This window comes from Protobothrops mucrosquamatus, unplaced genomic scaffold, assembly GCF_001527695.2.
Source record: "Protobothrops mucrosquamatus isolate PMUCROS unplaced genomic scaffold, P.Mucros_1.0 scaffold1179, whole genome shotgun sequence".
Classification (NCBI taxonomy): Eukaryota; Metazoa; Chordata; class Lepidosauria; order Squamata; family Viperidae; genus Protobothrops; species Protobothrops mucrosquamatus.
The window spans coordinates 262,308-279,322 of record NW_015387392.1 but is presented as its reverse complement, the minus strand read 5'-3'; the positions used below and the strand labels follow the sequence as shown (position 1 = coordinate 279,322).

Here is a 17,015-nt window from a genome sequence, read left to right as displayed (position 1 = left end):
GGCTTAGCATGGCCCCTAAAAGATTTGGAAACATGCAATTAGCCGGTGGAACGGCTTGCCTCCAGAAGTTGTGGGTGCTCCAATCTTGGAGGTTTTCAAGAAGAAATTGGACAACCGTTTGTCCAGAATTGTATGAGGTCTCTGGCTTACGCAGGGGGTTGGGCGAGAAGATCTCCACGGTCCCTCCCAATGCTGTTATTCCATGATTCTGTAAGCCATATCTCTCCTGGATTGGGGGAATGTTAAATGTATGTGGACTGCAACGTTTAACACACTGCCATATGATGGCTGTCGTGAAAAATCACAGCTTCAGAGAAGATTGGCTTGACTGATCTTGTGCAACATGTGACTTTCTGGATATCTTTGCAGGCAATTCCTGTGGAGTTTTAGGCTGCCGGGAGAAGCTCAAAAAATCGACCGCATGATGGAGGCCTTTGCTTCGCGCTATTGCCTTTGCAACCCTGGGGTCTTCCAGTCTACAGGTGAGTGGGTGTGGCCTTTCCCACCTGTATTGGTCCTTATCGGTTGGATTTCCACATTCCGCAAGTCTCGACGGGTTCGGTGTTGTCAGAGCTTGGATGGCTTTTGTCGTGGTTGCCACTGGTAACAACTATTGAATGTTTGTTTTGGAAGGTTTTGCAAACCTCTTTAGAGCAACCGAGGTTGGGTGGAAGGCAGGGGAATTGGCCACATACACAAATTGGTTCAGGGATACATGAGCTCTGTCCCGGGGGTCACTTGATCCCCTTTTTGTGACCTTCTGACAAGCCGAGTCAGCTTCGCTTAACAACCGCATTCCTAACTGAACAGCTGCGGAGATTCACTAACAACTGCGGCAAGAAAAGCTGTAAAATGGGGCAAAACGCACTTCACAACGGTCTAGCTTAGCAATGAAATTTTGGGCTCAACTGTGGTCGTGAGGACCACCAGTAGTCATTTCATGCAAACTTATATAAGATTTCCTTCTCAGCTACGTGCCGAGAGAGCTGTGTCCCAAGTTCAACACAACTCCAGCAGGATGTCTTTTCTCTCTGCCGGGGGTCGTCAGAGAGAGGAAAATGTTCTGGTTTGCTTCATTCCTAATTTGCCAGAGACTGGTTTTGCAAGCAACTGTTCTGCTTTGATCTTCCGTTCCCCAGATACCTGCTACGTCCTCTCCTTTGCGATCATTATGTTGAATACCAGTCTGCATAACCACAACGTGAGAGACAAGCCAACAGCAGAGAGGTTTATATCTATGAACCGAGGTATTAATGAGGGAGGAGATCTCCCGGAAGAATTGCTACGGGTAAGTGGCTTTGCAAACTTGAACATGTGATGGTGAGGTTTGAAGGGTGGCCAAGGAATCAGTGAATCAACTCTTGGGATGATGATTGTAGAAACCAATTCAACAGCGTTCTCAGCACAGTATCTCTCCAGGTCATGCAACCTCTAAATTTGGGTGACATGTTGAAAACACATTCTCCAGCATGATTGGATGGAGAATTCACCAATGGGTTATCTTAACCTTCCTGCTCCAATCAGGACTAAGTCTGAAGTCTATAAAAGTTCGTGCTGCGCCATGTGCTCCCCAGTTTTTGAGACTAGGCGATACGCAGATCTTAGTCCGACGCAAAAGCTGTCTGTTATTATATTGAACCCAGGTCTACAGACCCTAAGGGTGGGGGGGTCAATTCTCCATCATCATGCTGAGAATAGGCGTTCAGGTAAGACAACGCCCTTTTCCAGATTGTAGACCAAACTAGATTTCATTTCAAGTTGCGGGTCCTAACTCCAGGTTTGAAAAGGAGGGGAAGGTCTGGAAAGAAGGAGTTACCGATTGGTTCTCCGAGAAAAAATAGATTCTTGATTTCTGGACAGAATGTAGGAGAAGAGCAAGCAGAGCCAGGGGTGGAGTTAAGCGAGTCATTAGCCTAGAGTTGTTACGTTCCCACAAACATTCCAAACCTCTTTTGAATTCCATTGACTCTTATCTGGCACCAATTCAGATGTGAACTTTAGTCGACTAGATTCTTGTGTACAGGCTTGAGCAATGAATCTTCTGAACAGCAACTTAACGTACGGTCCTGATCCTTTGCCCCAAACACAGAATTTGTATTCGTCCAGGTGGCGTTAACCTCCTCTGCCCTCTGGTTTCTTCTAGAATTTATACGAAAGCATTAAAAACGAGCCCTTCAAAATTCCAGAAGACGACGGGAACGATTTAACCCATACCTTTTTTAATCCAGATCGAGAAGGCTGGCTCCTGAAATTAGGTTAGTAGATCGATTCTTCCTTTCCACCTTTTCCCTCGGCTGACGGTTCGTTTGTCTTTTCCCCCTTTCTCTCCTTCCACTGCTGGGCTGGAAATCCCACTGAATGGCGGCATTATCCTTTTTGTGCTGAAAGCATTTATTGCATGGCGGATCTCTCGCTTTTTTTGATCATTTTAGGCCGAGCTGTGGAGTCGGATTTCTGAGGTTGCCAATCTCCTCAGAAACGCAGGCCACCTCTCTTTTTTTTTTTTCCCCCGAGCATCGAAAACTCGGTTGGATTTAAATAATCTCCTCGACGTACGACCACAATTGAGGCCCAAATTTTCTGCTCTTAAGTGAGACATTTGTTAAGCGAGTTTTGCCCCCTTTGACGACCATCCTTGCCACGTTTGTTAAGTGAATCGCTGCAGTTGTTAAGGTAGTGACACGGTTGTTAAGTGAATCTGGCTTCCCCCCATTGACTTTGCTTGTCAGGAGGTCGCCAAAATTGAATAACGTGACCCCGGGACGCTGCGACCGTCGTAAACGTGAGTCGGTTGCCAAGCGTCCGAATTTTGATCACGTGACCCCGGGAAGCTGCGACCGTCGTAAATATGAGTCATTTGTCAAGCATTTGAATTTTGATCCCGTGATCATGGGGATGCTGTAACGGTCGTTAAGTGTGAAAAAGGGTCATAAGACACTTTTTTTTAGTGCCGTTGTAACTACAAACCAACGGTCGTAAGTTGAGGACCACCTATATTCTTAATGTATTTTTTTTAATATTGGTTAGCTACCAGGAAATTCACACGCTTTTTTTCTTTTTATACCTGAATGTCTTCTGTTTTTCCCCACTTTGTTATTTGTGCCTTTCTGTTGATTTGATTTGGGGCTGTGATTTTTGTGGGGGGAAACAAGTGGTTTAAACGTGCCTTCTTGTTTTCCTTTTGGGCTGAGATCTATCACCTTTCTGTTCTGTGACTGGCTGTCCCTTCTTATTCTGCGCTAGGAGGTACGTAGCTCTCTTTTCACCTTCTCTTGCTTGCGCCTGCTTTCCTTTAACCCCTCCTCAGCGTCCCTTTTTGCTGACATTTCTCTGCTTGTCACTAAACCGCTCGGCCGTGGGCCTGCAGAACGGGGCGCGTGTGAATCAGAAGCCTTAGCAAGTTGCTGAGTCCTTGGTAACCTCTTAACACCCTGTCTCTGAGCCCCTTGATATTTAGGGCAGTTTGATAGTGTGGCGTTTGATTTCTCTGGAATTAGAGCACCATCTGAATTTCCCTTTATTTCTCAGTAAAATCTTAATTTCTTGGAGTTTGCTGCAACAGACTTTTCGCGTGGAACAGATTAAATTCCAGCTCCAATTCATGCCATTGGCATAAAACATATCCTTACTTCAATGTCAGAAATGGATGCAAACAATGGAAATTGACGCAGGAGATTCTCATTTAATAACAACAACAAACAACAATAACAAATAACAATAACAAATAACAACAAAACAATAACAATAACAATAACAATAACAATAACAATAACAATAACAATAACAATAATAATAATAATAATAATAATAATAATAATAATAATAATAATAATAATAATAATAATAATAGTTGGAAGGGACCTTGGAGGTCTTCTAGTCCAACCCCCTGCTCAGGCAGGAGACCCTATACCATTTCAAACAAATGGCTGTCCAGTCTCTTCTTAAAAACTTCCAGTGTTGGAGCATTCACCGCTTCTGGAGGCAGGTTGTTCCACTGGTTAATTGTTCTAACTGTCAGGAAGTTTCTCCTTAGTTCTAGGTTGCTTCTCTCCTTGGTTAGTTTCCTTCCGTTGCTTCTTGTCCTGCCTTCAGGCACTTTGGAGAATAGCTTGACTCCCTCTTCTTTGGGGCAGTCCCTGAGATACTGGAACACTGCTATCATGTCCCCCCTCATCCTTCTTTTCTTAAAATGTCTGAAGTTGGAAAACTCTGATATAGGGCTACAAATTTACTCACTCCCTCTCTCCAAGACCATATGACCATTGTACTATCCATATATTATTAGAAGGTATTGGAATCATTATTTTCAATAAGGATCCTGAGGGCCCAACCTACCCAAGTCTACCTGGAATCTTGGGTGTTCGTGCATCCTAAAAATGGACATTTCTACCCAAACTAGAGGTTCTCCAAAGTCATCCAGACTCTGACGAAAGAGTAGACAATTAATAATATAGATGCAAGCTCTGCCGTTCTTGGTTACAAATTCAGCTTTCATGGGACGATCTGCCCAGATAGCAGCTGTTTTCATTCCCAGTTAATTTCTAACTTACTGTTGACTCGTTTCAGAGTCTAATCCTGGTCCATATCAGAGGCAGGAACTGTCTGCTGCCCTTTTTCAAAGCTAAGGAGGATGGGAAACGATGTAATGAATTGCAGATGGTTTTCCTTCTCCTCCTCCACGTGAACGGATTGCCAAAAACCTTTGCCAGGAATCTTGAGGTTTGTTTCGTTCTTTGGCAAATCTGCCTTCTCACGGATTGCAAAAGGGTGTGTGTGTGTGTGTGTGTGTGTGTGTGTGTGTGTGTTGCCCCAGCGATTTCCCCATGGGTTAGGATTGAGAAAAAGCCATTCCTGCCCTTTTTTCCCTACATAAGCCCTAGCAAATGTTTGAATCCAAATCTTCCTCTAAAAGATGCTAGTTGCATCCACGGAGAATAGATTTGAAAGGCGATACCGGTAAAGAGATTTTTTTTATTTTTTCCCCCCCTTCCAAAACCCTGCACCATTTGTCTGAATATTTTACGACGGGGTAAAGCGTGCAAAGTTTACGTTGCACGGTTTTTATATAGAGGAAGTCCTCGAATTTTGACAATTGGGACCAGGATTTCCATTGCTAAGCGAGGCAGTGGCTTAGCCATGCCTGGTTTAATAACCTTTTTTTGCCATGGTTGCTAAGTTGTTAAGTGAATGATGTGGTCATTAAGGGAAACGAACTTTTCCCATTGACTTTTCTTGTTGGAAGCTAACTGAGAAGATCACCAATGGTGATCCCATGACCCCGGGATGTTGCAACCACGGTAATTTTGATCATGTGACTTTAGGGATGCTGTGACGGTCGTATGTACGAGGACCAGTCATAAATCATTTTTTTCCAGCGCCGTTTTAACTGTCCCTAAATGACCGATTGTAATTCGAGGACTCTCTGTCACTTGGGCAGCACGGAAAAAACATCTTACTTCTTTCAAAGTGTCCAGGATGTTTTCCTTTCTTCTGCTTTGGCTGCGTTTTTTTCTATTCTCCTCTCTACCCCAAAATAAATAGTTTTTGGGATAGTGTTGAGAATTCTGTTTCTTCTTCAACCAGGAAAAAGAAAAAAAAAGAAATCGGTAACGCCCACGTTTATTTTGGGCAAATTTGGAGACGGATAGTTGCATAATGATTAATGGAGAGCCAATTGAAGGGGCGGAAGAGGCAATGAAATCCCTTGCAAGCAATAGATCCCAGAGAGGGGGTTTCTCTGGACAAGACTGATTTTAAAAATTCCAAATTACAGTGTCTGTTGGCCCCAGCTCAGCAGCTCCGCTGTCTGAGACTAAACCTTTTCTTGTAAACAGCCAAGGTCTGGTTTTAATTACTTCCTCTTCGGCTCAGGAAATAAAAACGTCCCATTTTGGAATGCGTTCTCTGATGTTCCTGCTGAAAAGGAACAATTTTGCCGCTCGTGTGCCTGGTCCCGGCCAAGAGAGGGGTAGACTGTCTCCTTTTTAATGCCTTCTTTGCTTACCCCAGCATTTTCATCTTTGGGGCGTTCAATCATCCTTTAGTGCAAAAATGCAACGTAGAGAAAGGAACTCTAAAGCACACCGAGAAAAAGGTAGAACAGTGGTTCTCAACCTTTTTAATGCCGCGACCCCAACCAGTTGTAAGTCGAGGACTAAACCGGTCGTAAGTCGAGGACTAAACCGGTCGTAAGTCGAGGACTAAACCGGTCATAAGTCGAGGACTACCCAACTAGTCGTAAGTCGAGGACTTTTCCTGCCCGGGAGCGCCCGCATGCGTGGTTCCGCCCCCTGCGCCGGCCGAGGCGTAGCTGGCAAGCGGCAGAGACAGAGCAGGCCGACCACCAGCTGGCCCAGCCCAAGGGAGGTAAGGCACCCGCCGGAAAAAGGGGAAAAAAATGGCGGACAAAAAAATGGCGGACAGCCTTGCTTGGCGACCCCCATGAAATGGTCGATCGACCCCAAATGGGGTCCCGACCCACAGGTTGAGAACCACTGAGGTAGAAGAACACGGCACGCTTTTGCAGAAGGAAACATTTGAGAAAGAACAAAGTGGATTTTGGCAATGTCTGTGAAGGAAGACTTTGGCTCTCAAAAGATCTAGACAGACCTGGGTTCCAAATGAAGAGAGTTTATCCTTCCTGGTTGTTCCTTCGTTCTCGTTGGCAAATGCCACCAGCTTTTGGACCTACTTCAAGCTTGCTGTCTTTGCCACCGATTTTGAGTAGGAGTTGGATCCAGTTGGTGCAATTAAATCAAGTTTTGGGTGGCTCCTAAGAGTGCACATGTTCTGTCCCTGATTCATCATCATCTTGAGGGTTTTCTTTCTGGAATTGCTTGCCTGGTGCCCTCAACCACCCACCCATCTGCCACCCACCAACCAGGAAAAGGCTGTTCCCCCTGCTAGGATTATGCAACATGGTCTGTCGGTGGTAGGAAATTGAACGTTGGTAGGCATGTTGGCTTATTCCTAAAACATCCTTTCTCTTCCCTTTGTCCTTCCAATTCTAGCAGGAATGGAAGACGGTGTCCATAAAATGCTCACCTTCATTTTATCCCCACAATAGATCTGCAACATAGGTTGGGTTGAGAGTTAGTGCATTGATGAGGTTACGTAGTTGGGTAATGAAACATCTACAAGCAAACAAACAAGATCAGAGAGCACCGAGGACCCCACAGTCCTCCTTTTCCTCCTCCTCCTCCTCCTCCTCCTCCTCCTCCTCCTCNCCCAGGGGGAGGGCCTTCTCTGTGGGTGCCCCCACCCTCTGGAACGAACTACCCCCCGAGATCCGGACGATTCCGGATCTCCTAACCTTCCGCCGCGCCCTCAAGACATGGCTTTTTCAACAAGCGGGACTGACCTAGGGTGAATTTTAAATAGGGAATAATTTTTAAAGATTTTAATAATGACACAGCCATAAATATACCGGTATTTGGTTTTAATTGGTTTTATAGGGGAAATGTTTTTTGTGTTGTTTTTTAACATGCTGTGAGCCGCCCTGAGTCCCGTGGGGAGAAGGGCGGCATAGAAGTTGGAAAAATAAATAAATAAATAAATAAAGATGAGGTTACGTAGTTGGGTAATGAAACGTCTACAAGCAAACAAACAAGCTCAGAGAGCACCGAGGACCCCACAGTCCTCCTCCTCCTCCTCCTCCTCCTCCTCCTCCTCTCCACTCACTTCCTTCCAACACTGATGATGCTACCTAGCTGGGTAATGAATGTTTACAAAAGCAAACTACCAACTCAAGGACTCCACCATTACTGTTTGGTCCAAAGTCTCAATGAATTTCCATTCAGATTTCAACATTCCATTCATAGAAAGAGCCAATTTGTATTTCATAACATTGATTGAACTTTCCCATCGTGTTAATTTAGAAGGCAGGTCACTTGAATTTTGCTTAGTGTGTGATGTGGGAACCCAGCCAGAGGCAGCTCGGTTAATGATGGGTAGGCAAACCATGGATTAGTATTGTGTCTGAACTCAGCTGATTGTGGCTTGAGTGTCAATTCATAGTCAAATAAACCCTGGCTTAGCTGAGCAAATCAATCCAATTCCCCTTTCTGGTTAAAGGGAGCTTCAGTAACTCTTTGTTCATTTTAACCCTACTTCTATATCCATTTTCCCCTCCACTGTCTGATTTTTGACACGGCTAATCATTTAATGAAGTAACAAGGTAACCAGGTTATTTTGTCCCATTCATGATAGCTTAGGGCAAAAGCCTAAGTCTAACTGAGAATCTTGTGTCTTGTGTTTTTCAGGCGGACGCGTGAAAACGTGGAAAAGAAGGTGGTTTATACTGACTGATAACTGCCTCTATTATTTCGAATACACAACAGTGAGTATGGTGTGTCAACAATAACGTCACTCCTTCTACATCCAAGCTATTTCAGCTCGTTGATTGGTTAGTCTTTTTTTCCTAGGACAAAGAACCCAGAGGAATCATCCCACTGGAAAACCTCAGCATCAAAGAAGTTGAGGATCCAAGAAAACCAGTAAGTTCTCCCTCCTTCCCCTGTCTTCTTCAAAATATCTTTTTCTCCCAGCGATCTTTCCTGATTCCCTTTAAATCAGTCCCTCATCCTTAACGAGCAGCTCTTAACGGACGTACCTGCTGGTTTCTGAACCTTCAACTTAGTGGTAAACTCTTGTCCTGGAGATGCATCTCAGCTGCCTAGCATGGTGAACATCTGCTAAAATAAAATGGAAAATGGCTGATACACAATTGGGTGGGACCTATTTGAAGGGATGGTATTCGGACCAGTCAAGATGGTGGTCACGACCACGTGGATGAGGCCTTGATCTTTTTTCAAGCAAGGAACCTCAATCACCTCTCTCTCTCTCTCTCTCTCTCTCTCTCTCTCTCTCTCTCTCTCTCTCTTCATATCTGTCTATCATCTATCTATCTGTCTATTATCTATCTGAATGTCTATCATCTATCTGTCTGTATTATCTCTCTCTCATCTCTCATCTATCTATTATCTATCTGTCTATCATCTATCTGTATTATCTATCTATCTATCTATCTATCTATCTATCTATCTATCTATCTATCTATCTATCTATCTATCTATCTATCTATCTATCTATCTATCTATCTATCTATCTATCTATCTATCTATTTATTCATTTATAGACTAGTAGAGCTTCAGTTGTATGGTTGAGGCACCATCTCGACTCCCTTGAGCTATTCCCAACCCTGCTCTTTAACTTTAAAAGAAAAATTAAGAACTTCGGATCTGAAAACATTATAATCACTTCTTATGCAAGAGTAACCATTATATTGATTTCTGTGTCTTCCCAGTTTTTGTCTATTATTGATGATCAGGTCATTATTTAGTCTTGTTTGCTATCTTAGGGACAGTTGATTTGAATTGTAAACCAGCTATTATTGCAAGGGAAACGTAGGTTGGAGAAATGATACTGACTTACATAAAACAGAATGACATATATGAAGGTAAAATATATCAACAACGGTCGAAGGAAGCTCTGGTTGAATGTTGGCTTCTGCAGCAGAGCAACTCTGTGCCAAACAGAAATTAAACTGTCAATGTTGGTCTGTTTTTTGCTCCCTAGAATTGCTTTGAGCTGTACAACCCCAGCTACAAAGGACAGGTGATCAAAGCCTGCAAGACAGAAGCGGACGGCCGGGTGGTTGAAGGCAACCACGTGGTCTACAGGATATCTGCTCCCACGCCTGAAGAAAAAGAAGAATGGATTAAATCCATCAAGTGAGGACTTTATTCATGGAAAGATGAGTAGCGCAAGGCCAGCTGTAGGGAGAGCCCAGCTGTAAAGATGGCTTGCTTAATTTGGGCTTTGCGTATCCTGTGGACTTGCTCACCATACAAGGTAGTCCTCAACGTACGACCACAGTTGAATCCGGGACACGGCAACCATCATAAATATGAACTGGTTACCAAGTGTCCGGATTCTGATGACATGACCAAGGGGAATGCTTCAGTGGTCGTTCAGTGTGAAAAAGTCACATTTTTCAGTGCCATTGTAACTTCGGTCGCTAAATGAACTGTTGTAACTTGAGGACTATCTGCAGGTAACCCTCGACTTACCTTTCCAGCCGAGACATCGGGAAGGGAGTGTATTTTTAGCCAAAGCTACCTAGTGTTGAGAAACCAGGTGGGAAACAATTGCCCAAGGTGCCTACAGGAAGAAAAGGCTTGTCCGTCGTTTGTCGTGGTCCAGGCAGTTTTTTTCAACTCTGGTGGACTTCAACTCCCAGAATTCCCCAGTCCGGACATTTTAAAACTGCCGAGGTTGAAAACCACTGATGTTAGGCGTCAGGGCAGTGTGCAAACCTAGCCTGATTATTATTATTATTTTCTTTTGTTTTAGGGCAAGCATCAGCAAGGACCCTTTTTACGACATGCTGGCAACTCGGAAAAGGCGGATTGCTAATAAGAAGTAACTCCAAGGAAGGACTTTCCCCATCCCATGCCCAGGGCAAAGGAAATTTGTCTCATCCCAGCAAGCTTGTGTCTCTGCTGTCCCTTTGGGAGTGTGGTGGAACCACAACTGAGCTGGACGTCTCCCGTTCCTCTTTACTTCTGGGGTGGGGGACAGACGTTGTTGGGGATTGTGACTTGTTGATGTGATGTCTTTCCTGATAGAGGGAGATTGCTTCCTCTGTGTCGTTTAAGAGTCTTGTCCCTAGCTTACGTCCAGACTGTTGTGCATAACACCGATGTGACACCCGGTGTGTGATCACATCTCCCTCTCCTCCACAGGATGGTCCTGCTTGAAAAAGCTCTCCAGGAAGTTGCTTTTCTTCCCCCCAACTGGTATTTCTCCAGTTTGTTTGTTTGTTTTAGTGCGATCCTCCATATTGTCTTTTCCAAGAAGTTCTCGTTCCGCTTCCAGAAAACGGGATTGACGGGATCTGCGGTCCCTGCTTTAAAAAAAAAGAGATAGCTATTTGCTGGCAGGAGAGGGAGAAAATGACACCCTGGGCATCACACTGTGGAAGTTGTACCCCTTTTGCACTTGTCTGTATAGAGAGGGAGAACGTGCGTTGTGGTGCTGAAGAAAGCGTAGATGTTCTGAATCCACCTCTGAGGAGCATAAAGCCAACAAGTGAAAAATGGTCGATCTGTTTTGATCAGACTATCTGGAGTTCTGAGGGCTTCGATCTCAAATAGTTAGGTCTCTCTAGCTAGCCCTCTGTTTGAAAGACATAAAACTGAGGAGTTTTGCCATTTTTTAAAATCCAACTGATTGGAAATCCTCTGTTGGCCATAACGAAAAACATGTAAACTTTCTAGTGAACGAGACAACAGTCGTATTGCTGGGCATATGGATGGTTTATAAATGTTTGTATTTAACAATATTTTCTCAGGAGTGCCATCCGTGGCTGATAACAACAGTAAAAGGTCAAAATAATTGTGTTGGCGGTCGCCCACCTGATGGCATCCAGAGTAGGGATCCAATCTGGGGCAAAACTTTTCAATGGTCACAAGGCCAGTAACGAAATTAGAAAAGGCTTAGGTTTAGCTTAATTTAGTAATTTAATTTTAGTTTAGACTAGGAAAGGCCTCTGAACGTTTTTGACTCCTCAAGGTACTATCCTTATGACGATACCAAAATCTCCTCTTTCATCTTTCTTTGTGTTTTGCAACGAGGGTGAGTTCCAAAGAATTCTAGAAAAGGTGCAGAAAAGAGCAACAAAGATGTTTAGGGGATTGGAGACTAAAACATATGAAGAACGGCTGCAGGAATTGGGTATGTCTAGTCTAGTGAAAATAAGAATTAGGAGAGACATAATAGCAGTCCTCCAATATCTCAGGGGCTGCCCCAAAGAAGAGGGAGTCAAGCTATTTTCCAAAGCCCCTGAAGGCAGGACAAGCAGCAACGGATGGAAACTAATCAAGGAGTGAAGCAACCTGGAACTAAGGAGAAATTTCCTGACATTTAGAACAATTGATCAATGGAACAACTTGCCTCCAGAAGTTGTGGGTACGCCAACGTTGGAGGTTTTTAAGAAGAGATTGGACAACCATTTATCTGAAATGGTATAGGGCTTTTCTGCCTGAGCAGGGGGTTGGACTAGAAGACCTCCAAGGTCCCTTCCAACTCTTGTTATTCTGTTAAAACTTGTTTTTCTCATACCAATTGCAGAGACTGTATACCCTTGGATATCAGCTAATAATGTCAGATACAGCTGCAGAGATGGATCAGTAAAATGCATCTGTGCAATTGGGGTGTGTGTGTCGAGAATGGATTGCGTTAAGTGTACGCACACATTGCACGCCCAGGATGAACCATCTTTTCTGGTGCTTCCCCAAATCCCTGTCATATTCTAAGAACTTGTCTAAGAATCTCTGCTTTTTATTTTTATTACTTTTGAGGTAAGCTTCTAGACCCTATGAGGCCAGCCCCACCTTTTGCAGATTTTGTGTAGGGAATAAAGCAGATCTCCAAAGATTGCTGGAAGGATTGAGATGGAGTGCTTTTATTGATTGTCCCAGATATTTTTTTTTGGGTGGGAACGGGGACAAAGCATTACTTTAAATCCATGTTTCTCAACCTGGGCAACTTAGGGGTGGACTTCAATTCCCAGAATGCTTCAACCTGCATGGAGAATTCTTGAGAATTGGTTAGGTGCTAGCTGGGGGATTCTGGGAGTTGAAATCCACGCTTCTGAAATGTTGCCCAGTGTTTAGATAGAAACACCGATTTAAAGACATTATTATTCCTGGTTACATCTTCACCCCATCATCAAGAAGTTAAGCGAAATGCATTTCTCCTGGTGTCCTCTTTGTGGCCTACAAAACGTGGAATGACCATTGCCGCTGACTGGGTCTCTGCTGCCATCTAGTGCTTGTCCAGACAGTTACGTGTTCTGCCTCGGTTGCCTTGCGTCCCCGGGAACTTTAGAGGTTTGCGGGGTTTTTGAGTCTTCAAGGTTTTTTTTTGGAGAATTGAATAGCACTTTAGCTTCAGCTGGCCTGATAGGTGCGAAACATAGCAGGGAGTTTGGGTTGGGAAGCTCATTTGAAGATTATGGGGTGGGTGGCCGTGTGTGGTACTAAAAAAAATACTTTTTAAAGTTTGGAACATTTGGAAGACTTCCTACTTTTGAGGGGGGGGGGAAAGAAGCCTTATATTTTTGAGGACCTAGCTTTCTAGGGATGCTTGCTGGAAAAAAAGGCTCCACAGACAGATGAATGTTTAATGCTGGCTCCCAACAAGCCATGGTTCATGAATTGAGGGCCTTTCTCCGGGGCATAATTCTGCTAGATTTAGTGGCCCTCTGAAAATGAGGTTGTGATTGAGAGGGATATACCTGAGACCATTATGCTGAGCCAATGGTGACTTTTAAGAGGTGTGGACTTCAATTCCCAGAATTCCCCAGCCAGCCCTGCTGGCTAGGGAATTCTGGGAATTGATATCCACACGTCTTAATAGTTGCTCGAGTTGAGAAACGCTGTTCTAAGCTAGCTGACGTTTTGGCTTAATGTGCTTAGGATGTAATCATAGCCTGTTATGCTTTGTCAACAAATCATGCCCTCATACCATTCACGACACAAATTGTGTGGTTTTTTTTAAAACATTAATGAGAGAACCAGCTTTCCATCTGTTCAGGCCCTTTTTCTCAAGCCAGGTATTGCAAATAAGTCTGTAACTCCCCCCAGTTCTATTTTCTTGTACAATATTTCTTAACCACTCAATGTAAAGTAGCTTGTATATAGTGTACATCTGTGTATTGATCGAGTGCCTGGTTATCAATAAAGTGCGCAATATAATTCCGTATCCATCTGTGGCAATCTCTGATGACTGTTTTTTGTTTTAAATCCATTTAGGCAAGGGATCCGTGGCTGAGGCCTCGACATAAAAATGAATTTGGGGAAGATGGACAGAATTTGCGTCCACATCCTTGATTCATTTAGTGGCCATTCGAAGTTAGAAGGACATTGAAAAAAAAGACACTTGTGACAACGCATTTTATAGCCGTTGTGGCGTCCCTGGTCACAGGGTTAAATTTGGGGCAATTGGCAACCAGCAAGTTATGAAGGTTGCAGCGTCCTAGGATGGTGTGATTGTCAACTGCAACTTCTCAATGTGGAAAGCCACGTTTGCTTCGCATACAGACACTTAAATTCACCAAATTTGTAAAATTGGGCTTAATTCATTGAACCACCAAAATTCTGGCTGCGATTGTGATCGTAACTTAGATCAGGGCTCTGCAACCTTGAAAACTTTTAAGACTTGTGGCCTTCAGCTCCCAGAATTCCTCAGCCAGCTATGAAGTCCACAAGTCTTAAAGTTGTCAAGGTTGCAGACCCCGTCGTAGATTACCTGTAGTGTTTCTGCTTAAATCCTACAATACAAATAAAGGGAAAGTAACAGATTTTTTTCCCTAGCATAACCCAACCAAAAGCTGGTTACACACGTGTCAACGTCCAACGATTTGTGTCAAGCTAGGACCCTGACTTACAACAGTTTAGTGTCCTTTTGAAGTTACAAGGGCACTGAAAAAAGGGACTAATGGCCATTTTTCACACTTATGACCGTCGTAGAATCCCCAGGGTCACACAATTTACATTTGGATGCTTGGCAACTAGTTCTTATTTATGACGGTTGCCGTGTCCCAGGGGTTATGTGATCTCCTTTCGCGACCACCCAACAAGGAAAGTCAATGGGGAACTCACTTAGTAACATAAATTCTAGGCTCAACTCTACTCACCTGTTACAGTCCGGATGTAACTGAACTAACCACAGAAGCCTGTTTGATTTGATTTCTCGGATTTATATACTATATAAATTTTACATGCCACATATTTACAAGTGGGGCAAGTGCTTTTTTTATCTTTAAAAAAACAAAGATCAAACTTGAGACATCTCTGAACAAACGCGGCTTGAATAAATCAGACAGATTATTCAGATGAACTGTATTTAATACAGTTTTCCCCACTCTGTCTCCTGATGCAGGACCAGTGAATTAAGTGTATCACAGTTTTGATAGCATTTCATCATTAAAAAAATAATACAAATTAAAAAAAAATAAAATAAAATCACAGTATGAACGTTGTCTGTTAACTAGAACCTCGGGAAGGAAAGAAGAAAAACCAGGTGGCTGAGATCGGTCAGGACGTATATATCACTACATTAAAAATGAACGCAATAAAAACTTAGTGGATTAAAAAAAAAAGAAATGAAGAAAACGGCTCCTCCAAGGGGATACTAGAGATCCCGGCACCTGTTCTCCTCGCTTACTCCTGGTGCAGGCTAGAAGTCCAACCTGTGCAATAAAGTAACTCTGCGGAACAGGGACGAGATGCCCAAGAACCAAGTGGCAAAAGACGGGGAGAAAAGCGGAAAAGGAAGGTGGGCCAGCACTACAATAGGAGTTGCTGAGAGGCCTACAAAAGGACGTCGCAGGCGACGGTTGCAAAAGGCATCCTGCAAAGGTTGGGTGAAGAAACACCCACGGAAGGAGACACTCGAGTGGGGGAAACGGACGCAGCAGCCTTTTCCCACAACGCACGGGTTGATCAAACCCTCTGCAATTGCCAGTCGGATCTCGGAAATTCAGGTTCAGCCAAAGGACAGGCGACGGCGACGGCGAGCGGTCTTCAGACGTGTCCCCGGGGGGTACATTCAAAAACCGGCCCAAGCGTCTGAACGGCACGCACTTTTCACAAAGTCCAAAGACGGGGATCCAACGGAGGGAAATGACGTTGAGTTTCTAGTAGCAGACACCTGACGAAGGAAACCGAGGCGCGCGCTGTCTCTTTCTCTCTCTCTCGCAAACACCCGAGTTGCGTGTGAAATGTTTTAAATAATTAAATTAAATAGACACTTATTCAGTTGCAGCTTGCTTAAATTCGGTTGCGGTTCCTCACCCCGCGTGGCGAACTAGGTCGGCTTGGGAGCAAACATCACGTGGACATAAAACACATTCAACCTGAGTGGTGGAACGAAGCAGCATTTTTGAGATGTTTGGATCCAGGGCATTGTTCCTCACGGTGACACGGACGGGGGTAGGAAGATTTTGCAACGTCCAGCAGCTGTAGAAACGTGTCCATCATCCTCTTGGGTTTGGGGATCAAGGAGAATTTTGCTTGTTTGTTTATTTGTTTTTTTTTAAAAAAGAAGAAAGACTCGAGGTAAAAACCAAAAAAGAAAAAAAAGTGGGGTTTTCTTCAATGATAAAATCCTGTACAGTATTTTCTGAAGCACCAATTATGAATTAAAGAGTTTGTAGGGTTGTAGTTTTCCCCTCCCCCCCTTTTTTCGGTTTATAAATACACTATAAGCTGGACTTCCAACGGACATTCCGGATCTGAAAGGCAAAGATGACAATATCATTTGGGGAAACTGAGGCATAGAGGAGGGTTTTAATAGCCCGATACTTTTTAGTTTCCCTGGCACGTGGCAAATACAGATAGCCCTCGACTTACAACATTAAGGAGGCCTGAACATCACGGGGTTCCATTTTACAACCTTCCTTGCTAAGTGAATCCCTGCAGTGGTTAAGTTAGGGACACGCTTGTAAAGTGAATCTGGCTTCCCCATGGACTTTTGTTTGTCAGAAGGCCGCAAAAAAGGCCATCACTGCAACCGTCACAAGTACAAGCCAGTTGCCAAGAGGCCCAATTTTGATCACGCGACCACGGGGACGCTGCAAAGGCGGTGTCAAAAAAAACGGTCCTAAGTCCCTTTTATCAGTGCTGTTGTAACTTTGAAGGGTCTCTAAGTGAACTGTTGTAAGTCGAGGACTACTTATAAACTCCCCTCCCCTGGCAGGGCGGCAACACCACCATCGAACCAGCCATTTCTCAAACGCTTGAGGGATTTTTTTACGTCGGCTGTCACCAGTTCTGTCACTCTTCAGCTGGGTGCCGAAAGTGACAAGCCAGGATGTGTAATTCTTTAAGTCCACCCATCTTAAAAGTTGCCAAGCTTGAGAAAGACTGGAGGATCCACGCTGGCCTTTTTCAACTCTTAGGATTCCCTGAGCGTCCAAGGAAGATCTCCCTAGGGATCCACCTCTTCCC

The 17,015-nt window shown here is 44.0% G+C and overlaps 1 protein-coding gene across 1 annotated transcript; it reads left to right on the top strand.

The window, feature by feature from the left end:
- The first annotated feature begins 406 nt into the window (after positions 1 to 406).
- Positions 407 to 10,426, top strand: CYTH3 (cytohesin 3). Its single transcript, XM_029285007.1, has 7 exons — positions 407 to 482; positions 1,140 to 1,288; positions 2,144 to 2,255; positions 8,262 to 8,338; positions 8,424 to 8,495; positions 9,577 to 9,731; positions 10,354 to 10,426. The coding sequence occupies exons 1-7, from the start codon at positions 422 to 424 to the stop codon at positions 10,424 to 10,426; spliced, it is 699 nt and encodes a 232-aa protein (XP_029140840.1). The 5' UTR covers positions 407 to 421.
- The last annotated feature ends 6,589 nt before the right edge of the window (positions 10,427 to 17,015 follow it).